Source organism: Drosophila ficusphila, unplaced genomic scaffold (assembly GCF_018152265.1).
Source record: "Drosophila ficusphila isolate 14025-0441.05 unplaced genomic scaffold, ASM1815226v1 contig_106, whole genome shotgun sequence".
Taxonomy (NCBI): domain Eukaryota; kingdom Metazoa; phylum Arthropoda; class Insecta; order Diptera; family Drosophilidae; genus Drosophila; species Drosophila ficusphila.
The window spans coordinates 7882487-7903314 of NW_025063993.1; the positions used below are offsets into that span (position 1 = coordinate 7882487).

Genomic DNA, 20828 nt, shown 5'->3' on the forward strand with positions numbered 1-20828 from the left:
CTCAGAGGTCTCGGCTTCGTCGCACAAAAACAGCTGTTGCGCCTAACAGCACAGGAATTTAAGACTACAGCACGCTGTTAACCAATCAGCTGTGCCAGCAAAACAAAGGGTGAAGGAGAGGCCGAAAAACTACGCAAAATTCCAAAGAAGCCCTATTAGACGGGAAACCCAGAAAAAGCCAACAAACAAGTGTTATTTGTTCAGGAAATTAGTAGTTAATAAAAATTGAGCATTATGGGAGTCTGTCTATCTTGCTGCGGCCAAAGTGCCGAGGAAACCAACCTAATGCCCTCGCCTGTGAGTTTATGGTTTCTCTAACTGCAAAACAAAGAATATCTTTAAAAAACCTGTATGATTTTTCCAGGAGGAGCGAAGACAGCAACAATTGGAGGCGGCGGAAAGGCGTCGACAGGAAAGTGAAAACCGAGGTATTAAAAATCCAGACAGTGTACGGAGACAGCAACAAAGGGCGGAAGAACTCCAGCGAAGGGAGGAGGAGGCCGCCCGACAGGGTCAAGGACAATCCAATCTAAGGGTGATTCATCAAGAACCTCTTTCTTCAAGTACCCTATATTAAATGTCCTTTTATTTCAGTGGCAAACGAGCTAAAAGCAGGAGGATCTCCATCCTCTACTTGCTTATAAAGCACATCCACCTTTTCCCTTCTGTGTCGACTGCCTTTTGACCAGGCCTTTTGTACTGCTCCGTATTTGTACTGTACTATATACACCCCCTGTATTCCGAACTTTGTATATTTTTAATCTTTGTAAACGGCCACCTTCGATTTACCATAATCCGAAAACTTTTAGCTGGCGACCAAATTGTACAACCAAAAATAAAGTGCACACCAAATTGTTATCAGTGATTGAAAATTCAAAGGAAAACTTGAATAATTATTGTGAGAGTTAGTTGAACTTATTCAGAAAATGAATTATTACTATCATTTTGTCATGACCAGGGCTAACAGAGTTATGTTTTTAAATGAAAAAATATTTATTTCCATATTTTCGCCTTTTTTCCTATAAATCCATATTTTGCACAATCACTTGAATAAATCCATATTTTGAGCATTAAAGTGTCTGAAAACCTATAGAAAGATATGTTTGGCTCAAATATTAAGAAATTTCTGTCGTTTTCCTTATACTTTACTAATTGAGCGTTCATTTTCATCATATAAACACATATTGAGTGACAAACGCCGTAGTTTTGTTTTTACTAATCTGACACAACATGTCATATTGTCTGCAATGATCTTTGAGACAAACGGCGCACTTTTGTTTGTAGCGATTTCTAATTGTTCATTGTCATAAAAAGTTGATATGATCGATATAATCGTCTGCGTTTATTCATTTTTATACCTATATTTATCCCTTTTTTCGTCTATACTACTTATATTTATCCATATTTATCCATTTTATTCCATATTTGTCAACTTTTTTGTCCATATTTCGTCCATATTTCTCTATTTTTTCGTCCATAAATCCATACATATTTTTACGTTTTTAAGAACATAACTCTGTTAGCCCTGGTCATGACTATTTGAATATCTACATAGCACTTAAATCAATTAATAAGCTCGTTTTACATATCATACAAAAATATTTAAAACATTTTAGACTATTCGTTGCACATGTACGTATATATAAGTGTTTTTCATAGTATCCGGGTGCATTCTGTCTACAAATATATATTTAAATTTATATGCTTTGCTAAAAATTTCACCGGTAAAAATCTTTCAATGTTACTTGTCATAGACTTTAAATTCGAAATGCCTTTATTACAGAAATACTATACTTGCGGTGTTCAAAGGTAAGTCAAGGCAAAGGTAGAGTTTTTTATTACTTTATGTTGTAAATAATATTTATATTGATAATAAAATACAAATATTTCACCTGACAAATAAACTTTTCTGAAGGTTTGTAAATATATTAACCGTTATCTAGTGGCGGATCCAGATCAGTATTCAAATAGTTCGATAGTTTGAACCGATGTTTATTCACGTACGGATACTCGCTACGTCGACCTGGTAACACTGCATAATGGGGGTGTTGATAAAAGGGGGTATTGTAATGGATTTGATTGCATTCCAAGGCCGAGCAATGACGACTCGTTAATCTAATAGAGGTCCAATCTCTTATATTTTGTTTACGCGAAGACCGCTCACTGTTTACACCCGTAATCTCCGCCGAAGAGGTTGCCACTCATCGGTTATCAGTAGTTATCAGCTAGAGAGACTATATATTCCCGCTCCCTGGCTGATAACATGGTTATACTTTCCGGTTATCTCTGTGTGAGTGTGTGACTTCTAGGCCCATTAGCTCCATTTGTTCATTGATCGACGGTCACTCGACGCGGAAAGTTACACGGAAAATCACAGCAAAAATGTCACAGGCAGCTACTCCGGGAATCAAGCGGGTGTTATCCATCCAGAGCCATGTGGTCCACGGATACGTGGGCAACAAAGTAGCCACTTTTCCCCTGCAGGTTTGCAACCTTGACCTTTGTCTCTTGGTAATTTGAACTCACTTTTGGTAATTACTTTTTGTTACCAGTTACTCGGCTTCGATGTGGACCCCTTGAACTCGGTGCAGTTTTCCAACCATACGGGATATAAAACCTTCAAGGGTCCCGTTTCCAATGAGAAGGAATTGGGTAAGGTCACAAAGTATTTGCGTTATTTAAAGTCAAGTTTTTAAACTCCCTATAAATAATAGTTTGCATAGGGTTATCCTAGCAATTTTGTGTCCAGCTTAACGGTATCTGCTCGTCAAAAAAGAAAAGAAAAAGTTTCCAAGCAATAACCAACTATTCACAAATAAACATGAATGGTTATATTTAATTAACTTGTTGCATACTAAGGGAGTTTATTTAGTTTACTTTAAATAGTAGTAGCAACTATTTATTTATATTATTTATTCTCTTAATCTCTATTAGCCAGCATATTCGAGGGACTGGAGGAGAACGAATTGCTGCCGCTTTACTCACATCTCTTAACCGGTTACATTGGTAATCCCCTTTTCCTCCGCCAAGTGGGTCACATTGTAAAGAAACTGCGACAGGCTAATCCCAATCTGGTGTACGTGTGTGATCCGGTGATGGGTGACAATGGGCAGCTGTACGTGCCCAAGGAACTTCTTCCTGTCTACCGGGATGAGATCATTCCCCTGGCGGACATAATCACTCCGAATCAATTTGAAGTGGAGCTGCTCACGGAGAAGGAGGTTCGCAGTGAGGCAGCCGTTTGGGAGGCAATGGATTGGTTTCACAAGCGGGGCATCAAAACAGTGGTCATCTCCAGCAGTGATCTTGGACAGCCTGGTGTGCTGCGTGCTTTCCTCAGCCAACTGGATGGGCCCCGCCTGGCCATCGATATTCCGAAGCAAGGAGGCAAGGATCTGGTCTTCACCGGCACCGGAGATCTTTTCGCCTCGCTTTTCCTGGCCCACAGTCATGGCAGCAAGGATATAGCTAATGTGTTTGAGAAAACCATCGCCAGTTTGCAGGCGGTAATAAAGCGAACCGTGGCTGCCCTGCCAAATGGAGGAAATGGTCCGGTTAAGGCAGCCGAACGAGAACTAAAGTTGGTGCAGTCCAAAACCGACATCGAACAGCCACAAGTGCTTTTAAAAGCGCAGCGACTTAACTAAACCGGGAAAACATATCTGCACCTGGACATAAACGATTACCTTAAATATACATATACTCATTGTACTTGTTCACGGACAATAACCTTTTGATACCTATAAATCAGCATTTGTGTGCATTGTTATAACGATTTATGATCATTTTGAACACACAAAGTGACAAGCTAAGTACCATAAATAATGGATTATCAGCAGAGATCAAATTTATATATCTATGCTCGCGTTACGGACATGCTTTGATACCATAAGTTAAACTTTTATATGCATTATTATAACGACTAACTATACAAATATATAAAGTGACTATTGTAAAACTATAGTGACAACTTGTTGACATCTCAAAGACCCTAACGATACGGTTCTTTGCCCTTGGCGACCGACAAGTGGCTATAAAAGATTGCAGCCAGCCGGCGAGAAAAACAAACCCAAAATAGCAAACAGAAGATATGTGGCTGCCGCTTATCTTTATTGTTTGTCTCGTCGGCGTGAGTGGATCAGTGGGTGGTGAGGGAAAGCTGCCGGTGGAACAGGCCTTTGTACCCCGATATACTCCGGTGGTGGAGGGAAAGCGACAGGATCTGGATTTACCCGCCGAAGGAAGTCTCGACCAGCAGCAGAGACCTCCGGTGGTGGACAAGAAACCCTGGCGACGTGTGGAGTACGGCTACGATGGACTTCCCTCGGCTTCCTGGGCTGCTCCCTCAGCTCCAGGTGCCATCCTTTCCATACTGAATCCCCTGCTGGCACCCGGATTGCTTCTTCTGGGTGTTAATTTAGGAGCACTGCTCTACATGCTGCTAGGTCTCTTGGGTCTCGCTCCCCATCGAAGTGGCCCCACTAGCCGGGTGGCCCCGCATCCGGATGCCAATCCACATTCCTGGCCCGACGATCACATCTTCTACCGCCGAAACAGACACAATCTGGATGAGGGCAAGGAAACGGCTGTATATTTCTAGATATAGCGCGTAACGCAAGACTTTCTTTCAACTTATAAAACGTATAAAAAGAACATATATAAATAAATTCAAGGGTTAAGTTATGGGTCAAAAGAACTGAAAGCGAACGGGCATATTTTTGGAGGGGTTAGTGTTCTATCTATATCTATGGTTATAGCTATGGCCCTCACAGAAGATATGGTCACCAAGGCAAACTCAAACTAACGATATAAGAGCCCTACTTCTTCAGGCGGAACGAGGCTGCCCGATTGAACTTCACCAAAGGCGGCTCTTTACTGGACGATCCGAGGGGCTTTCGCGCCAGAGTGGAGGTGCCTGCAAGGGCTGTTCGAAACAAGATAATTATAAATATAATTTAATAATTATGTTTATTGTAGAACTTACTTTTTGCCATCAGCGCTCGTGGACTCTTGCGGACATAATTGGCGTTGTATTTGACATTTTCCTTGGCTAAAGAAGCCGCTGCCAACGTTCTTTGAAGGCCTTGGGCAGTAAAGTGATTCGATTTGAGCAGAGCTGTAATGGTAAACCATAGTTATAAAGGTTTTTTAATAGTAATTAAAAGTGGTAACGAGCATTCTGATTTGAATAAAATTACTTAAATAGGGATTAATTATGAATTATATTACTTTTCTTATCAGGGTTATAAAATAGTTATGGCAAATTAAATATAACAAGCTGATAAAACTGATAGGCCATCTTGTTTTCTACAAAATTAAATCTGAAATATACAAACATTAATTGTACATCTGGTAATTTGAAAATCAAAATACCCTTCGAAACAGTAAAAAGCTTCTCACATTTAAAAAGCAGAACCGTACCCTTCTTGATCTTTTCGTTGCCACCGCGCACGTTGTGGTCGGACAGCATATCGCTGATAATCCTTTGATGGGCGCTCCTCGGCTTGGTGACCGTTGCCGTGAGAGCTTTCCTGGCGCTACTGGTGCTACTGCTGGAGCTATTGATGCTACTGGTCGAGGGTGCGAGGACCTGTGTCTCGTTCAGGTTGCGTGGTCTCTTGAAGGTCAAGTGCGCGTCCTCGGATTCCGATTCGGTGTCCTGGCTGTCGAAGTCCTCCATACTTAGATGCAGATCGTCGTCGCTTTGGGCGGCTTGCCTCTGTCGCTTTCTAGCACTGGATGTCAGGCTGCTGGATGGCTCATCTTCATCTTCGCCGCTTCGCAGAGCTTCAGGCACCACCAGCGAATCCATCTCGGTCATTTTAATGTTGGCCTCGGAGTCCGCAAATCGCATCTTTCGCAACAGGCGCTCAAAAACAGCCTCTATTTCTGGCGTCAGCTTTTGTCCATCCTCGAGGCGATCGTACGTCTGATTAAGCACCTCGCAGGCTGCCCGGAACGACTTTCGCATCAGGTCTAGATTCTCAACCAGCTCCTGGTTAATTGCGTTCACGTGGCTGTTAAACATGTTTTGCTTGGTCAACTGCAGGTCGAGATCCTTGTACTTAACGTATACGATGAGGATCTGATAGGCCTTCGACTTGTTCACCTCTCGCTTCAGGCTTTCCAGATCCTGATACACTTTCTCCATTTTGCTTAGCCATGATGGCAACTCTTCCTTGTACTTTTCCATCTGGCTGGTCAGAGTGGTCATGTAATTGGCAAAGCGCCGGTAGTCCTAAAAAAATATAAATAATAATTTAATCTTTCTACATTTGTAAATAAAGTATTTACCACCTTTAACATTTTCAACTTTAAATTTAAATAAAAATATTTGATTAAACATAAGATTTTAAATTAGTCCGCCAACGTAAGACTTACGTTACGTAAGCATTCTTTACGTTTGCGTTTTTTACGAGTTTCAAACAACAGCTGATGCTGTGCAATCGAAAATCACTGCCGCATTTAATCCAAACAAAATAGCTTAAATTTAAATAAAATGCTGCGAAACGCGATGCATTTAGCAACTCTTGGGGTGCGCCAGACCCGAGTGATAAACTGCCCACAAAAACATCTTGCATTTCTGCAAAATAATTGTAGTAACGAAATAAACCTGCAAGTGGCGCGCGATTATGCAAAGGGCAAGGACAAAAAGAAGGAAAAAGGCGGCAAGGGAAAACCCGGCAAGGTGGAAATCAACGAGCAGCAGCTGCGCGAGATCCTCAACTTCGATGGACTTAACAGTCAGATGGAGAAATCCGTATTACAGATGAAGGAGGATTTTGTAAAACACCTTTCACTGCGCTCTACCAGCGGTGCGATCGATACACTACGGATTAAAGTCGATGGTCAGGAGCACGAGCTGCAGGAATTGGCCCAGATATCCCGGAAAAATCCCAAGACCATCATAGTAAACATGATAGGTTTCCCTCAAACGATTCCCGATGTGCTTAAGGCCATCGAAAAGAGCGGCATGAATCTGAATCCCCAACAGGATGGTACTACTCTGTTTATACCAATCCCAAAGGTAACCAAGGAGCACAGGGAGAACCTGTCGAAGAATGCCAAAGCCCTGTTTGTCAAATATCGCGATGCCATTCGTGGCGTGCAAAACGAACACATCCGCAAACTAAAGAAGCAACCGGAATTGGGCAAGGACGACGCCTTTGCTGCCCAAGCTCAAGTGACTGCCATTGCTGATCGGTTTATTTCGGAGGCGGACAAGCTGCTGGCCAGCAAACAGAAGGAGCTACTGGGCGACTAAAACCAAGACCAAGACTGATCCTGTTCCAAAAGCCTTTTAAATCTAAATACACACATGTTAAATAAAATGCAACTGTCTAATTATTAATGTATTAACGAAAACCCCTTACTTGTGAAAATATGGAAAAGGCTACTCACCTCCTGGCAAACTCGCTGATCGACGCACATTAGCTTTCTGAACTCTTCCAGCTCTTTTTTTAGGGTATGCCTGTAATTGATGTTCTTGATCTTGCTGCGCATACCAAGGACATGTTCCTGCAGCTGTTTGGCGGCCGAATATACAGCATCTATCTTGCTGTACCACGACTTAAGCTCCTGCGGATCGAAGCCATTGCTGCCCGCTCGCTCCAGCTGGTTAACCTTTGCCTCCAGGGTCTTATTACGCTCCTTGAGCCGCTCGTTTTCGGCCACCACCTCGTCGATCTTCTTCACATAGAACTCGGTAGGCATCTTTGACTTCAGAACATTCTGCTTAAGAGTTGTGCGTATCTTCTTTGCCCGACTGGCGTACTTCAGCGTGTTGTAAGTGTCTTCATAAGTCAGAGAGCTCATGGAGACATTTGCCACCATCAGCGTGCGACAATTGCCGCCCAGCGAGTCCTTCAGGATGCGTGTCAAGTTGGAGTCGCGGTAGGGAATGTGTTTTAGACCATCGGCAAGCTTGTTGATACAATTTCCCAGCGCCAACAGACTTTTATTGATGCTGGCGCCCTCCTTAAATCGCACACCAATTCCCTTAGTGCTCGCCGCTCGTTCACTGCCAGCCAGATCAATCATGGAAAGTTTAACAGTCCTTTTGGTGTCTGTCTTGCGTTCGGTTATCCGGATGTGCACCTGAAAGATGGCATGTGACCGAGAACTCTCAGCGTTCGCATCTGTGGGATGCTGGGTGCGATTGGAGTTGCCCAAGACAAGCATTCTAAGCAGCTCTTCGGCGCTGTAGATGGGCGTGAGGCAAAGACCACTGACAACCACGCCATTGGTGTCTTCACGGAGTTTAAGAGGACCTGATTTGGTCAGCAGATTCATCACATGCTCGTTATAGACCTCCAAATAAGATACACCAACATCGAACTTGCGCACATCACTCTGGGCTTGGATCTTATCGAAGAGATCTTGCATGGTGAGGAAGGTCAATCCCGGATGAGCTTCACTGCCTAACATGGTGAAGGTTTTGCCGGCGCCAGTCGCTCCATAAACAAAAACTGAGCAGTTGTAACTAAGGAAGGGTAATGAATTTAATTAGTTAAATGGGTTATGAAAGAATTGAAATTTTATTTACCCATTTAACACTGCGTCGACCAGCGGCGCCGTGCACTCTTCAAACAAATCCTGGTTGGAATTGTCTATATCGAAGACCCTATCGAATTCCATGGTCAACTTTTTGTTCATCCTTTTGGTAATATCACGGTATGGCTGTTTGGCTCCTTGGAAAAAGAACTCATCGTCCTCTTCGTCCGGATCAAAAAGTATGGCCGATCGATCCATCACTTTGATAATACTCCGCTGTTTTTGCTCCAATTCCCGGACATTATACGGCCGTACGCGAACCGCGACTTTAATATTCGTATGCTGCTCCGAAGGCATTTTCAATGAAATGCTCTTTGCCCGTCACTTTTAATACTTATTTTATCTTTTCCTGGTTTTTGTCCTTTTTTTCCAGCAGTTTCGATATCCTCGCACATATAATTTTCTTGTACAGCCTGAAGTGATCGTTGTTATTTGAATCGTTGCTATCGGCGCATCCGCTTTGTGGGCATCTTTATCTAATTTGCTTTGCGCGCTTGTTCTCGATTTTGAACTGTATTTCCAGGGCTGCTAAGGCTGCGATCGATAGTTATGACAGGGCTGCAAGTTGACAATGCTGGCTGTCAAATGGGTAATTTACACATGAATCTTGTGCAATTTTGGTAATGCTAAGCTCTTTTAGAGCGAAGTTAATTAATTTCAATATTTTCAAGCCGCATACGAAACTTTAGTGGGGCAAATGAATTCTTTTTTAACAACCCTTGGACACTTATTTAATATTTAATATTTAATGCTTTATTCGATCTTTTTTAAGGTGCTAAACCTTATTTATAATCAAAAAGTAATTTATTTAAAAAAAAACAAATTTACAAATATCGATTGAAAACTTCCCTGAACTCATATCGTTTCGTTCATCGCTTTGACTATCGCTCCCCTACCATCGCTAGCAAAAAGAACCATTTTATTTAAAGCAGCAGAAACAACAAGTTTTATAGAATTCAGCACAAAAGCGAACAAACCTCAACAAAAACAAAACCGCCGAACGCCAAACAGGATGAGTGGAAAAGTATTATTCGCCTGCTCCAAGTGTTTTTCGCGCCATCCGTACGAGGAGCTTTCCTCCGGCCAACAACTATGCAAGGTGAAAAGCAAACCAAATGAAAAAGAAAAAAAAAACATTGACCGACACTTGAAATTAAAAAAATCTCGAAGCCGACGCCAAACAAAATGCAGTGTCAGCATTCCGTGTGTGTTTGTTTGCCAGCCGAGAAAAATGACGCGGCGTTGGCAAAAAAAATTTGCTGCGCAAAAAACCAGGGAAAATGCAAAGCAAGAAGAAGCAGCCAGGCGTCGCGTCTAAAAATGAGTTTAACAACAAACAAAACAAACGAAATAAACAAAAGCCATAAAGCAGTCAATAAACTAAAGGATAACCTTGACTTTTTCAGGGCTGCCGTGGTTCTACCTCAGTTGGTAAATGTACTTACTGCCGCTCGGAGTTTCAACCCGCCACGTAAGTACGATAATGTAGCTATATAGCCCATACCTTATAATATATGTATATACTATATGTATATTCCGCAGCAAATCACAGAGTGCCTGCAAGAAGTGCGAACATTATCTGGGGAAGTATGGAAAGCCCAGTGCCTGCGAGTGCTGCAAGATTGTTGCCGCCTTCGGTGGATCTAAATGCATGCGGTGAGTTGCGATTCTTTATAATCTGTAAGCCGATCGAGTAGATAGATCCTATAGTAGTTCATTCCGCCGAACCACAACGGCCGTGTAACTTGAATGCACAATGCAAGAGCTTCCTTATCTGATCACTCTTATAAACAGTTGAACCTTAACCAAGAATTGTGCCTTCAAAGTACATGACTTTGCAGATACTCCTTCCCGATCTCTCTCCTTCGGAACACACCAAGCAATTCAACCGTCTCTTATGAACGCAAAACATTTCTCTTCTTCTCTTTTCCACCCGCCAAACAATCAAAACGAAATAAAACCCCACATCGCATCGAAATATAGATGCGCCAGCTACGAGGCAAAGTACGGACCGCCGGTGCAGTGCGATGAATGCAAGCTGCGATCAGCCTTTGACAGGCGCGACGAGAACAAAAAGGTCAGCTCACACTGCTCGCAGACGAGCGAACCTGGAGGATTGTTCGCTACGGAAGCAGCCCCTAATGTTAAAACCCTAAAATTAAGCCAAACCATTGTAGAAAGAAACTTGAGCACCGTGTACTGTACCCCGAGAGTCATGAACTTGCGTTCATAAGAGACCGTGTTGTTTGTAGCCTAAGATTATCTACCTAAGCCTTCACTGTAACCGCTCGAAAAATATTTAAATCACCTTTTGTCGCCGGCAGGTCAATGGCAAACTGCTTTGCTGGCTGTGTACCTGCGCCTACAAGCGAGCGCTGCTCAAGGCGCAGCAGGAGGGCCGAATACCCATGTCCAAGAAGAGGCCGCACGAGAAGACATCGTCCTCGCACAGAGATAGCTCCGCGGCCAAGAAACCTTCGCGCAACGAGCTCGGGAAGAGCGGCAGCGGTGGCAACAGCTCCGGTGTGAATGCGGTCAGTGGAGCTGGACTAGATCTGCCCGACAAAATATCGCGCGGAAATGGTGGCAACGGGACCATCGCAGCACCAGCTGCCATTACTGTGGACACCAATTCATCTGACCATGTGGTGGCCATCACATACCTAAAAGAGCGCATCGCTAGTTTGGAAAAGCGCCTGAATCAAAAAGACAAAGAGCTGCTCGAAAAGGACAAGCAGGTGGGTGAAGCAAAAGCTGGGTAAAAAGGGGTTTTTTTTCCACCCCAAAAGCTTTATCTGCATCAGCAGCTGATCAAATCTGAAAACTAACATCTGCAATGTTTTACCATTAGAAACCAGTCTGCCAGCTGTGAAGCTATATCCTTTCAATTTATATTAACTACTTTGTCATTTCAGCTAACTGAACTGAAGGGCAAGAACTTCGAGAAGGAAAATGACATGCGCAACCGACTGAAGGAAGTAGAGCGACTGCACGACATGAAGGTGGACAACTTGAATCGCAAGATCGCCAGCGTGCTCAAAGAGTTGGCCGTGCTCAAGAAAAGCAGCAACAAGAAGGGCACTGCCCTCAGCAAGGCCGAGAAGGAGGCCATCAAGCGGGAGAACCTCTCTCCCAAAGAGGAGATCCTTGCGGCGGCGGCGGTGCCGGAAAAACAGATCAAAACCTCGTCGGAGCCGGCCGATCTTGACAAGGATGAGAAAAGTCGCGATCGCGACGAGGAGCGAAGCGAGCAGGAGGATCGGGCCAGTGTGCGTTCGCGTTCTGGTTCCAGCAGCCCCACGCCCTCATCCAACTGAGAGGCAACGACTTCCAGCTCCTGTAGGAGCGGCAGGCCAGGATTCAGGATCCACAGAGTCTTCATGCCCTGCCCTTTTAGTTTTTCGCTATACAAATTTATATTTTTGTACTTCTGCTTTAATTGTAATATAGTTTTACAAGATTGTTTCATATCACTCTTTTTATGTCGCTCATCCCAACCGCCCGAGCTCTGCGTCCTTTCTCCTTTTCCTAAAAATGTAACCCAATCATCAGTTAGAAAATGTAATTTGATAGGCTCAACTTAACGAATTCTTATTTAGTTTAATTCATGATGAAACAACACAACCGAAGCATTGTTTACATCTTAAGAAATATACAAGTTGGGAAAGAACCAAATGTGGTACTTTAACAGTCGTTATATTTTCTAATAAAACAGGATAACAATAATGTTAGTGGGGCTTAGGCTTGTGGCCGTCCACGTAGAAGTTTCTGGTGGCCTTGGGCAACTCCAGTTCCATGCCCTCCATGCTTTTGTCCAGGACTATTTGACAACCAAGTCGGGAATTCTCACGCAGAAACGGGGCCATGTCGAGCAAGTCATCTTCCTTTTCCTCGGCTTCTTTAAGCTTCTCAAGAAAGTCATGCTGAATGTAAACATGACAGGTGGTGCAGGCTAGAGAAGCCTCACATGCGCCCTCCATTTCGATTCCATGCCGATGGGCCAAGTACAAAACATTGTCACCCACTTTGCCTTGAACCTTGGTGCGTTTTCCATCCTTGTCCACGTATGTGATGTTTACTCTGGTTTTGCAGAAGATTTTCTGGTTATGGGGCGTATACTTAATAGGCTTTTAGAAACTCACATTTCATCAGGTGACTTGGGATCCTGCCATTCGAACTCGCCATGCCGCCGAGCTGCAAAGTCATCCGAATTTCATAATCTCAGTGGGTTTTTTATTTTAAAATATCGTTAATTCTATGGATGAAACTGGTCTACTTACGTATTGTAGTGTGCAGAGCATTATTAAATGTGTAGAGCGCGGGCTTTTCTATCTGTTTACAAATTAATTTGCAGGTATTATGAACTGCAGACCGCCGCAAAAGTAAACAAAACATTTTTGAGGTTACAGTGTCAGCTGGAGATGGGGGATTAACGATATGTCACGGGTTTTGATAAGACGGTGTACAGCATATCAGTAAACATAAGTTTTGATTTCAAATTTAGTCACTCCCACCTTAAAAAAATAAATTTGTTACAATTATATCACGAACAGGGCCTTTGTTATTTAATTAACTTAGTGACATTTTAGAATTTTACTTTTAAAAAACTGTTACTATTTTGAAAACTGTGACTGAAATCTATCGATATCTGGACTTTTGGCGCGCTTTCATTTATAATTCAAAAAGTTCATTTCAGTTACTCCTGGGAAAAGGCTTTAGGAAGCTTTCTTAAGTAGGATTGACATTTGGGGACCTAATTTAAATATGCACAGCTTTTAGGATGCGCATAATTGAACAAAGGAAAGTAACAATATTGTACCAAAAATTCAAATTTACAGATAAGGTAAGAACAATTTTTTGGTCTACAATTTGTAGTATAAGTGTTGTCTTTCAATATTGTACCAAAAATTCAAATTTACAGATAAGGTAAGAACAATTTTTTGGTCTACAATTTGTAGTATAAGTGTTGTCTTTAATTATAAAAACACGTATTTATTGTTTCTAGATTTGATAATTAAAAGTTATATCTTTATTTATCAGAAATAAACCCTTAAAAAGAGAGCAATAACTGAGACATTCATATTCCTTTATTATAATACTTGGTTTCGATTAGTCTTAAAATTGGATTGGACTTTTAAAATTTAGACATTAATGAATAAATGAAGTGCGATGCGTGCGTAATTTTCATGACTTTTTAGTGCAACGATAAACGAGAGTCTTGGGAAATCACTTGGCTGCTGAAGCTGCAACATTTGGGGGTTTTTTACTTGGTCTCCTGAGCTGGAGTGGAATCTGGGGCAGCTGGCTCCTTGTGGCCGTTGCCATTCTGGAAGAGATCCGAAGGACCCACATGCTTGATGGGTATTACCCGCTCCTTGGGCTCCTCCTTGGAAACCAATGGAGGAACTGTGATGTTAAGAACTCCATCCTCCGACAAAGTGGATGCAATGGCATCCGAATCGAACTCCTTGGGCAGCGGATAACGACGAACAAAGTGTCGGGAAATGTGTCCATGATCATCCTCCCGTTCCTCGTGTTTTCCCTCGACAACGATGCAATCGTTGACCAATTTAACCGTTAGTTCACCCGGTTGAAAGAGTCCCACATCCAGGTGAACCTCAAAGTTTCCCTGCTTATCGCGGGCTCCAGTTCTACCCAAGGCAGCCAGCTCTCCGCTCCTCTTGTTGGTCACCAGGTGATGGGCATGTGCACCCATCCGGGCAATCAGGCCCAGGGTATGCAGATCCAGCTCGTTATGCTGCCGCGAGTGCAATCGCCTATAGATGCGATTCGGGAACATATCATGTCCGTAGTACATGGAGTCCGGGGAATCCAAATTCAAGACAAAGGGAATGTCTGGCATTTTTCCTTCTTAACTTCTTTACTTCTCTGTGTATCTAGCGGAAGTTCGATGAACCGACGACCTGCTTTCCTTTCAAGAAGATTCCAGGGGTTGATTTGCCAGCGGGGGGGTTGAATTTACAATTTCCGTTGCAATTTTTCGCTTAATTCACCTTGACTTTTCCGACTCGAATGTGGAGTTTTACGGGCCGTTGCTTTCTTTTATAGACCCGGAAAAGCTTTTCCGACGCGTCGAGCTTTTCTGGAGCAGCAACTCGGTGTTTCGATGATTCTGGGGCGACATTTGGGAACCTTCTGGCTGCCAAGCTTTCGGAGATGTGCCGCTGGCTAAACCGCAGACAACATTCGAATTTGATCCGATTACAGTGTACGCATGTACCGTGTAGCCCACTTAAACTGAACCATTATGCGAATCAACAAACTTTAATTTATTAAAAAAGTCTGCCATTTTTAAAATTAAACGATTTATTTTAATAAACAATGAAATATTGATTTATAAAATACTAATCTATAACGGGGTTAATGTTCTTTCCCAATAAAAAATTATTTATTTTTACAATTACCACACAGTTTAATTTGATGTGCAATTTAATTTGACATATGAACGTTCGACTATGTAGCAGATAGCAAGCTCTGTCTGAGAGACTATCCCACTATTTGAAATTTAAAGTGAAATCGGATCGAGGGGCCCAACCGGCGCCGTTTCCAGCGGACAATTAGCGGAATCTCCAGCGCCTGCGTCAAGTAAACTGACTTGGCAAACAAGGCGACACCACAATAATCAGACTGCGATAAGCCGACGTGGACAAGCATACTGGGATCGCGAATCTCGAGCTCCATAAATGGATCTTCTCGGGCCCGCTGGCAAGTCAGTTGTTATTCAGCTGGCGAACCGTTTGAAGTTCGTACTGCGTCCCCTTAGCACAATGGCCACTTACGAACAAGTTAAGGATGTCCCCAACCATCCGGAAGTGTATTTAATTGACGTCCGGCGGAAGGATGAACTTCAGCAGACGGGCTCTATTCCGTGCAGCCTCAACATACCCTGTATTATACTGTTTTCCCTATCATTTCTATAAATATCTTAAATATTTATTATCTTTCCTTCAGTGGATGAACTGGACAAAGCTCTGAATCTGGATAATGCCGATTTCAAGAACAAATATGGACGATCCAAGCCGGAAAAGGAGTCTAGGATCATATTCAGCTGCCGATCGGGAAATCGGGTGTTGGAAGCTGAGAAAATTGCCAAGGGCCAGGGATACTGCAAGTAGGTTTTGAAAACCAAATATAGTTATGCATAATTGTTATTTTTAAAATTATATATTTTCAGCGTGGTAATCTACAAAGGATCCTGGAACGAATGGGCCCAAAAGGAGGGACTTTAAACTTTAAGTCCTTATAGTCTATTTGGATTTGAAATTATTGTTTATTTTTATGATTGGTAAAATTTGGGAATCAGGTATTGAAATAAATTCCAATTTGTACAACTACAAAGAGGGTTTAATTAGCATTCTAAATTAATTTAAACAAATTTAGAATGTTTTAAAAGATTCTGATATATTTTTAATTATTCAATTCCAGGGTATTCTTCTTTATTTAAAACAGAAAATATAATAAACAAATAGAAAAATGCTAAAAAAGCTTTAAGACAACTTTGATTAACTACACAAGCCCAACCACACGGTACAAAATAATATAACTCATACACCCTCAGAAAGCGATAGCTCTCTCTATTTCTCTTCATTATAGTACTCTCTTAATGTTGAAGAACTGACCTGCCCCACTGCGCGAACTAAAGAGATTGTTGTTGAAAGGTTAAATAAAAAGTAAATAAGGTATCTTCAGAGCACCAAAAGTACCGGAAACTTCTACAACTTTCTCTAAAGGCCAGAATTCAACCCCTATTTAAATGCCAATGCCCGATTTCAGGCAAAACTGAAAATTGCATCAGCAAAGAGCGAAGAAAATTCGAGAGAGTGCCGGTGGTTTCTAGATTATATGGTTTTCCTCTTGCCAAGAGTATAAATAGCAACCGGTTGAGCGCCGTTCTCGCAGTTCAAAAAAATCAAATCAACAGTTGACAACTCGCTAAAAATTAAATTAAACTAAAATTTCACCAGCTAAATAGAAAATTACAAGCTCAAAATAAATAACTCAAAAAAAAAGACTATTAAAAAAGATAATTCAAAAGAAAAAGAAAACATTGCATCAGCTAATAACAAAATTATAAAATCTAAAATTTCATTAGAAAAACAACACAACACAAAACTAAATATTTAGTTCAGTTAAATCAAATATTAAATTGAACAGAAATAGGCAAATATAAACCATAATGCGTTCCCTACCGATGTTTTGGCGCATGGCCGAGGAGATGACCCGAATGCCACGCATCTCCTCGCCGTTCCACGCCTTCTTCCATGAGCCTCCAATTTGGAGTGTGGCTCTTCCCAGGAACTGGCAGCAGATCGCCCGTTGGCAGGAGCAGGAGTTCGCCCCACCGGCCACCATTAACAAGGATGGCTACAAACTCACCCTGGACGTCAAGGACTACAGCGAGCTGAAGGTCAAGGTGCTGGACGAAAGCGTTGTCCTGGTGGAGGGTAAATCGGAGCAGGAGGACGGCGACCAAGGAAGCTACAGCTCCAGGCACTTTCTCCGACGGTTCGTCCTTCCAGAAGGATACGAGGCTGACAAGGTCAAATCGAGCCTGAGCAGCGATGGTGTTCTGACCATTAGCGTTCCCAATCCACCGACGGTTCAGGAATCTCTTAAAGAGCGAGTGGTGCCCATCGAGCAAACTGGCGAGCCAGCCAAGAAATCCCAAGAGGAGCCCAAAAACGAGAAAACCGAGCAGTGAAATAACGAGCTCCGACTGAAAAAATCAGATGCTAGTGACCATTAGTTATTCCTCCCAATCTAAATTTAATTAGTTTAGTGACTAAATTTGGAAACCAAACAATTGTTTAAGTAGTAAAAGATAATAAATTTGAAAAGGTTATTAAACAAAATATTGGTTATTATTTTGGGGAAATTTTCTTAAGCACTGATGCATAAAATTTTCTATCATTGTTAGTTTCTAATGGCCCTTGTATTTGTACATTACGAAAATTAATTTTGGGTCAAACACATTTTAAAGTATAAGGAGAACAAAATGCTATAGTAGGGTGCTACTCTTCGAACTTAATGAAAATTCCTACAAATAAAACTGCCATCTAATGATTTCTGTTGGCCTGGTATTTGAAATTTTAGAGTTCCAATTGGTCTTGTCAAAATCGGTCAGGCAAGCCCATTATTTTTGGTCCAAACGCAATTTGAAGTATCAGGCGAAGTGAATGCAATATTAGGTGGCTCTACGAATTTCTTACTTGTTCCCAAAAGTTTGCTACTGTTTTTTATGGAAAATTTATACAATAAAAACTCCCATCTAATGAATTGAACCCTAAGATTTCTTACTCAAAAATATTAAATAATATACTGAAATTATAATTATAATACGCATTGCAAGGGTAAATTAATATCCGTGAGCAAACGATCGCTCGCTAGCCTTTTTATTCCTTTCCTTACATGGAAATACTTTTATTAAGCCCCAAAAATACTTTCAATTCGTCTTATATTTTCCTCACACCTTGGCCCCGTGAAAGTGCAATTCCTCATATCTTTTCCGTTTCCTTCTGTGAATCCGGTGACGTAGCCACTTGACGCGGGTCCAACTGGCCGTAATATTGTCGTGTGCACCTCGTTGGCCTCGTCGCCTTCACCGCTGCACTTGGCCGATCCGATCCGATTCGTTCCGATCCCGTCCGATGCGCCTCGTCCGGATGATTCATCCGTCGTCTCCGCCAGCAGCCAGCAGCCAGCAGCCATCCGCAATCCGCATCCGACGAGGCCAGACGACCATCTATAAAAGAACTGACGGCGGCGGCGACAAATTTTATAAGAATTTCGGACTCGAACGCAAGCGAATCGTTGCCCTAATCCCGGCGAGAAATGTCCCTGGTGCCCACCACATATCGCGATTTGTCGCGCGAATTCGATCGACCACGTCCGCTATACCAACCACCGTATGATTTCCAACTTTATCCGTATTTGTGGGACGATCCGCGGATCTGGTGGCCAGCTAATACCTCAAGCAGGAGTGACTTACTTCGACCTCTGGATGAACTGGTGACGCGACGAGTGAGGAATCAGTTGATTCAATCGACGCCGTACGAGTGGTCACATCCCATGAGATGGGATAACTACTATTCTGGGGAGAGAGTCCATGTGGATGAGAAAGGATTCCGGATCGACATCGATGTACGGCAGTTTCATCCTCACGAGATCGTTGTGAAAACCAACGACGACTATGTCATAGTTCAGGGGAATCACAATCGTCGCAATGAGGGATCCAATGGAATGGTGGAGAGGCACTTCGTAAGGAAGTACCTCCTGCCGCGCGGATATAATGCCAATGAGGTGATTTCGGATATATCCAGCGATGGTATCCTCACCATCAAGGCTCCACCACCGCCGCCAGCCAAGTACTATTCGCCCGGAGAGCGATTGGTCCGGGTCCATGAAACCGGAAAGCTGGCCCTGCCCTGGAAATAAGTAAGCTATCCAAATCGAGGAAGGCAAACAGTAAATGTTTACCAAACCCAACGAAATCCCACCCATCAAAAGCGCCTTACTCAAGGTGAACTATTTTCGGACGGCAAGCAAGTGCAGCCGAACATTTAAATTGGATTCAAACATAAATAAAATACAAATTGTACTCGTAGGTAATATATAAAATGCGCAATAAATATTTGCTAGAATCATTTTGGCTTTCGGAGGGGTCTTGGCCCGGTCGCGCCCAAATGCAGGCGTCAATGTTAAGGTGCAACCAAAATTTCCTCGTGGAAATTTTCTTTCAGAAATGAAAAATTATTTCATTTGGTTGAACAAGTCGGTATCTTTATTTGTAGCATACATAATCTCAGAAGTGTTATGATTTTTGACATTCAATAACAATAAAGTAAAACAATGAAATCATTTTTTACCTTTATTTAAACAAACCTTCGGTATGTCAGAGGAGCAGATCAATAAATATAGTAAACATTTTAGAAAACTTTAAAAAAAAAACAAAAGAAACCAAAAAAGTTTCAATTTTTCACACCAGGTGAATAATGGTTTTATTAAGTTGTTTTTTTTTAAGTCTTTAGCTCATTACAAATGCGATGGAATAAATAAGGAACAGATTTTTGGGGGAATGATGGATGATTTTTGAGGGTTTCTTTGTGAAGCAGATTCTCTTGCAGATTCTCTACTTGGCGGTGGCTTTGTTGCTGGCTCCATTTTCCTTGCCTTTCAGCTCGTTTTCCTTGCCTGGCTCAGTGGAATTCGGTTTAACGTTTAGGTGAGCAGGTCCAACTTGCTGGATCTGGATGATGCGCTCCTTGGACTTGTCCTGGATGGCCTGCGGCTTGGGAATGCTGACGGTGAGCACGCCATCCGAGGAGAGTTGCGACACCACCTGGTCCGCCTTGTAGCCTTCAGGAACTTTGTAGCGGCGCACAAAGTGGCGCATTATATGGCCATGGTCATCCTGGCGCTCCTCGTGCTTGCCTTCGACCAAAATGGAGTCATCCACCACCTTGACGTTAAGTTCACTCGGCTTGAACTGGGCCACATCCATGCACACCTGGAATCCATCCTTGCCCACCTGGCTGGTTGCTGGCCAATGGATGTCGTTTTGGTTGGCTATCTCGCGACGTAAGGCCAAAACTTGGCCGGCGGGCGACGAAGGACAAATGGGCGAGGCGCATGGACATCCGTTAATCGAACGGCGATGTTGGTTGCCATGTGGCTGCAGGTAGCGGGAATATGGGTTTATTCCCAATCCAAACTCGTAAATGGGGGAGCGGGGCTCCTGGAGTTCGTCCACCAGCGATAGAAGAGTAGATAGCGCCATTTTTGCTTTTGCTTTTCAAGTTAGGTTTTCGTAGATGTTAAACAAAATATTTTCTTTGGTTAGGTTGAATGAACTTGTATGACTTGCAAAGGTGTTTTCTCCCTTTTCTTTTATGTAGATGCTTTTTAGTTTTGCTTTTCAAGCTAAGTTGCTTTAACTTCGCTCAGAGCTCTTTTCTGTTCGACTTTTGAATTTGAACTGTGCTCACTTCGAACAGCGGTGCCGCTTTTATAGCCGGCCGCGGCTTTCTAGAAGAGTCCAGAAATAGCAAGCAAGAGTAATAATAAGCAAGAGAGTAAAAAAAAAGAGAATGTGTACACAGAAAAAATATTTTTTGTTTATAAAAAGCATCAAGCTTGCAAATTTGAGTACAAAGCCTAAAATTAATTTTATTTTATTAATTTATTTGGTGTTTGTTTAAAAATGTTTCTAGAAGAGTTTAGAAAGACCGACAATTGTGAATACTCAATTTCTAGAA

The 20828-nt window shown here is 42.4% G+C and overlaps 12 protein-coding genes across 15 annotated transcripts; 8 read left to right on the plus strand and 4 right to left on the minus strand.

Moving 5' to 3' along the window:
* Positions 1-103: 103 nt before the first annotated feature.
* LOC108096365 (small VCP/p97-interacting protein) lies at positions 104-878 on the plus strand. Its single transcript, XM_017197917.1, has 3 exons — positions 104-297; positions 365-535; positions 595-878. The coding sequence occupies exons 1-3, from the start codon at positions 235-237 to the stop codon at positions 607-609; spliced, it is 249 nt and encodes an 82-aa protein (XP_017053406.1). The 5' UTR covers positions 104-234; the 3' UTR covers positions 610-878.
* A 1176-nt stretch (positions 879-2054) lies between these two features.
* Positions 2055-3963, plus strand: LOC108096342 (pyridoxal kinase). The gene is made up of 3 exons (XM_017197889.2): positions 2055-2484; positions 2553-2652; positions 2935-3963. The coding sequence occupies exons 1-3, from the start codon at positions 2383-2385 to the stop codon at positions 3645-3647; spliced, it is 915 nt and encodes a 304-aa protein (XP_017053378.1). The 5' UTR covers positions 2055-2382; the 3' UTR covers positions 3648-3963.
* A 125-nt stretch (positions 3964-4088) lies between these two features.
* Positions 4089-4696, plus strand: LOC108096344. The gene has a single exon (XM_017197891.2). It carries the CDS (start codon positions 4091-4093, stop codon positions 4598-4600), a length of 510 nt encoding a protein of 169 aa, XP_017053380.1. The 5' UTR covers positions 4089-4090; the 3' UTR covers positions 4601-4696.
* Positions 4570-9038, minus strand: LOC108096341 (kinesin-like protein KIF18A). Of its 2 annotated transcripts, none has more exons than XM_017197887.2 (5): positions 8546-9038; positions 7402-8482; positions 5401-6238; positions 4985-5116; positions 4570-4924 (listed from the first exon to the last, which is right to left on the minus strand). In XM_017197887.2, the coding sequence occupies exons 1-5, from the start codon at positions 8848-8850 to the stop codon at positions 4818-4820; spliced, it is 2463 nt and encodes an 820-aa protein (XP_017053376.1). In that variant the 5' UTR covers positions 8851-9038; the 3' UTR covers positions 4570-4817. The 2 variants fall into 2 exon arrangements, with proteins under 2 accessions (XP_017053376.1, XP_017053377.1); XM_017197888.2 differs by having other exon boundaries at positions 5422-6238; positions 8546-9037.
* LOC108096343 (ribosome-recycling factor, mitochondrial) lies at positions 6439-7365 on the plus strand. Its single transcript, XM_017197890.2, has one exon. The coding sequence runs from the start codon at positions 6500-6502 to the stop codon at positions 7262-7264; it is 765 nt and encodes a 254-aa protein (XP_017053379.1). The 5' UTR covers positions 6439-6499; the 3' UTR covers positions 7265-7365.
* Positions 9039-9449: 411 nt separating the features above from the next.
* LOC108096389 (protein FAM76A) lies at positions 9450-12241 on the plus strand. Of its 3 annotated transcripts, XM_017197955.1 has the most exons (6): positions 9450-9652; positions 9960-10024; positions 10096-10209; positions 10537-10630; positions 10878-11291; positions 11469-12241. In XM_017197955.1, the coding sequence occupies exons 1-6, from the start codon at positions 9566-9568 to the stop codon at positions 11868-11870; spliced, it is 1176 nt and encodes a 391-aa protein (XP_017053444.1). In that variant the 5' UTR covers positions 9450-9565; the 3' UTR covers positions 11871-12241. The 3 variants fall into 3 exon arrangements, with proteins under 3 accessions (XP_017053444.1, XP_017053446.1, XP_017053445.1); XM_017197957.1 differs by lacking the exons at positions 10537-10630; positions 11469-12241 and having other exon boundaries at positions 10878-11176; XM_017197956.2 differs by lacking the exons at positions 9450-9652; positions 9960-10024; positions 10537-10630 and having other exon boundaries at positions 10099-10209.
* LOC108096391 (adrenodoxin-like protein 1, mitochondrial) lies at positions 12229-13462 on the minus strand. Its single transcript, XM_017197959.1, has 3 exons — positions 12834-13462; positions 12696-12747; positions 12229-12633 (listed from the first exon to the last, which is right to left on the minus strand). The coding sequence occupies exons 1-3, from the start codon at positions 12946-12948 to the stop codon at positions 12282-12284; spliced, it is 519 nt and encodes a 172-aa protein (XP_017053448.1). The 5' UTR covers positions 12949-13462; the 3' UTR covers positions 12229-12281.
* A 156-nt stretch (positions 13463-13618) lies between these two features.
* On the minus strand, positions 13619-14602 carry LOC108096390 (heat shock protein 67B3). The gene has a single exon (XM_017197958.2). The coding sequence runs from the start codon at positions 14414-14416 to the stop codon at positions 13817-13819; it is 600 nt and encodes a 199-aa protein (XP_017053447.1). The 5' UTR covers positions 14417-14602; the 3' UTR covers positions 13619-13816.
* A 417-nt stretch (positions 14603-15019) lies between these two features.
* Positions 15020-15908, plus strand: LOC108096172 (rhodanese domain-containing protein CG4456). The gene is made up of 3 exons (XM_017197555.2): positions 15020-15462; positions 15526-15685; positions 15749-15908. The coding sequence occupies exons 1-3, from the start codon at positions 15258-15260 to the stop codon at positions 15801-15803; spliced, it is 420 nt and encodes a 139-aa protein (XP_017053044.1). The 5' UTR covers positions 15020-15257; the 3' UTR covers positions 15804-15908.
* A 563-nt stretch (positions 15909-16471) lies between these two features.
* On the plus strand, positions 16472-17426 carry LOC108096308 (heat shock protein 22). The gene has a single exon (XM_017197794.2). It carries the CDS (start codon positions 16751-16753, stop codon positions 17273-17275), a length of 525 nt encoding a protein of 174 aa, XP_017053283.1. The 5' UTR covers positions 16472-16750; the 3' UTR covers positions 17276-17426.
* Positions 17427-18301: 875 nt separating this feature from the next.
* On the plus strand, positions 18302-19214 carry LOC108096306 (heat shock protein 27). The gene has a single exon (XM_017197792.2). The coding sequence runs from the start codon at positions 18406-18408 to the stop codon at positions 19006-19008; it is 603 nt and encodes a 200-aa protein (XP_017053281.1). The 5' UTR covers positions 18302-18405; the 3' UTR covers positions 19009-19214.
* A 325-nt stretch (positions 19215-19539) lies between these two features.
* LOC108096304 (heat shock protein 26) lies at positions 19540-20555 on the minus strand. The gene has a single exon (XM_017197791.1). It carries the CDS (start codon positions 20348-20350, stop codon positions 19703-19705), a length of 648 nt encoding a protein of 215 aa, XP_017053280.1. The 5' UTR covers positions 20351-20555; the 3' UTR covers positions 19540-19702.
* Between the last annotated feature and the right edge of the window lie 273 nt (positions 20556-20828).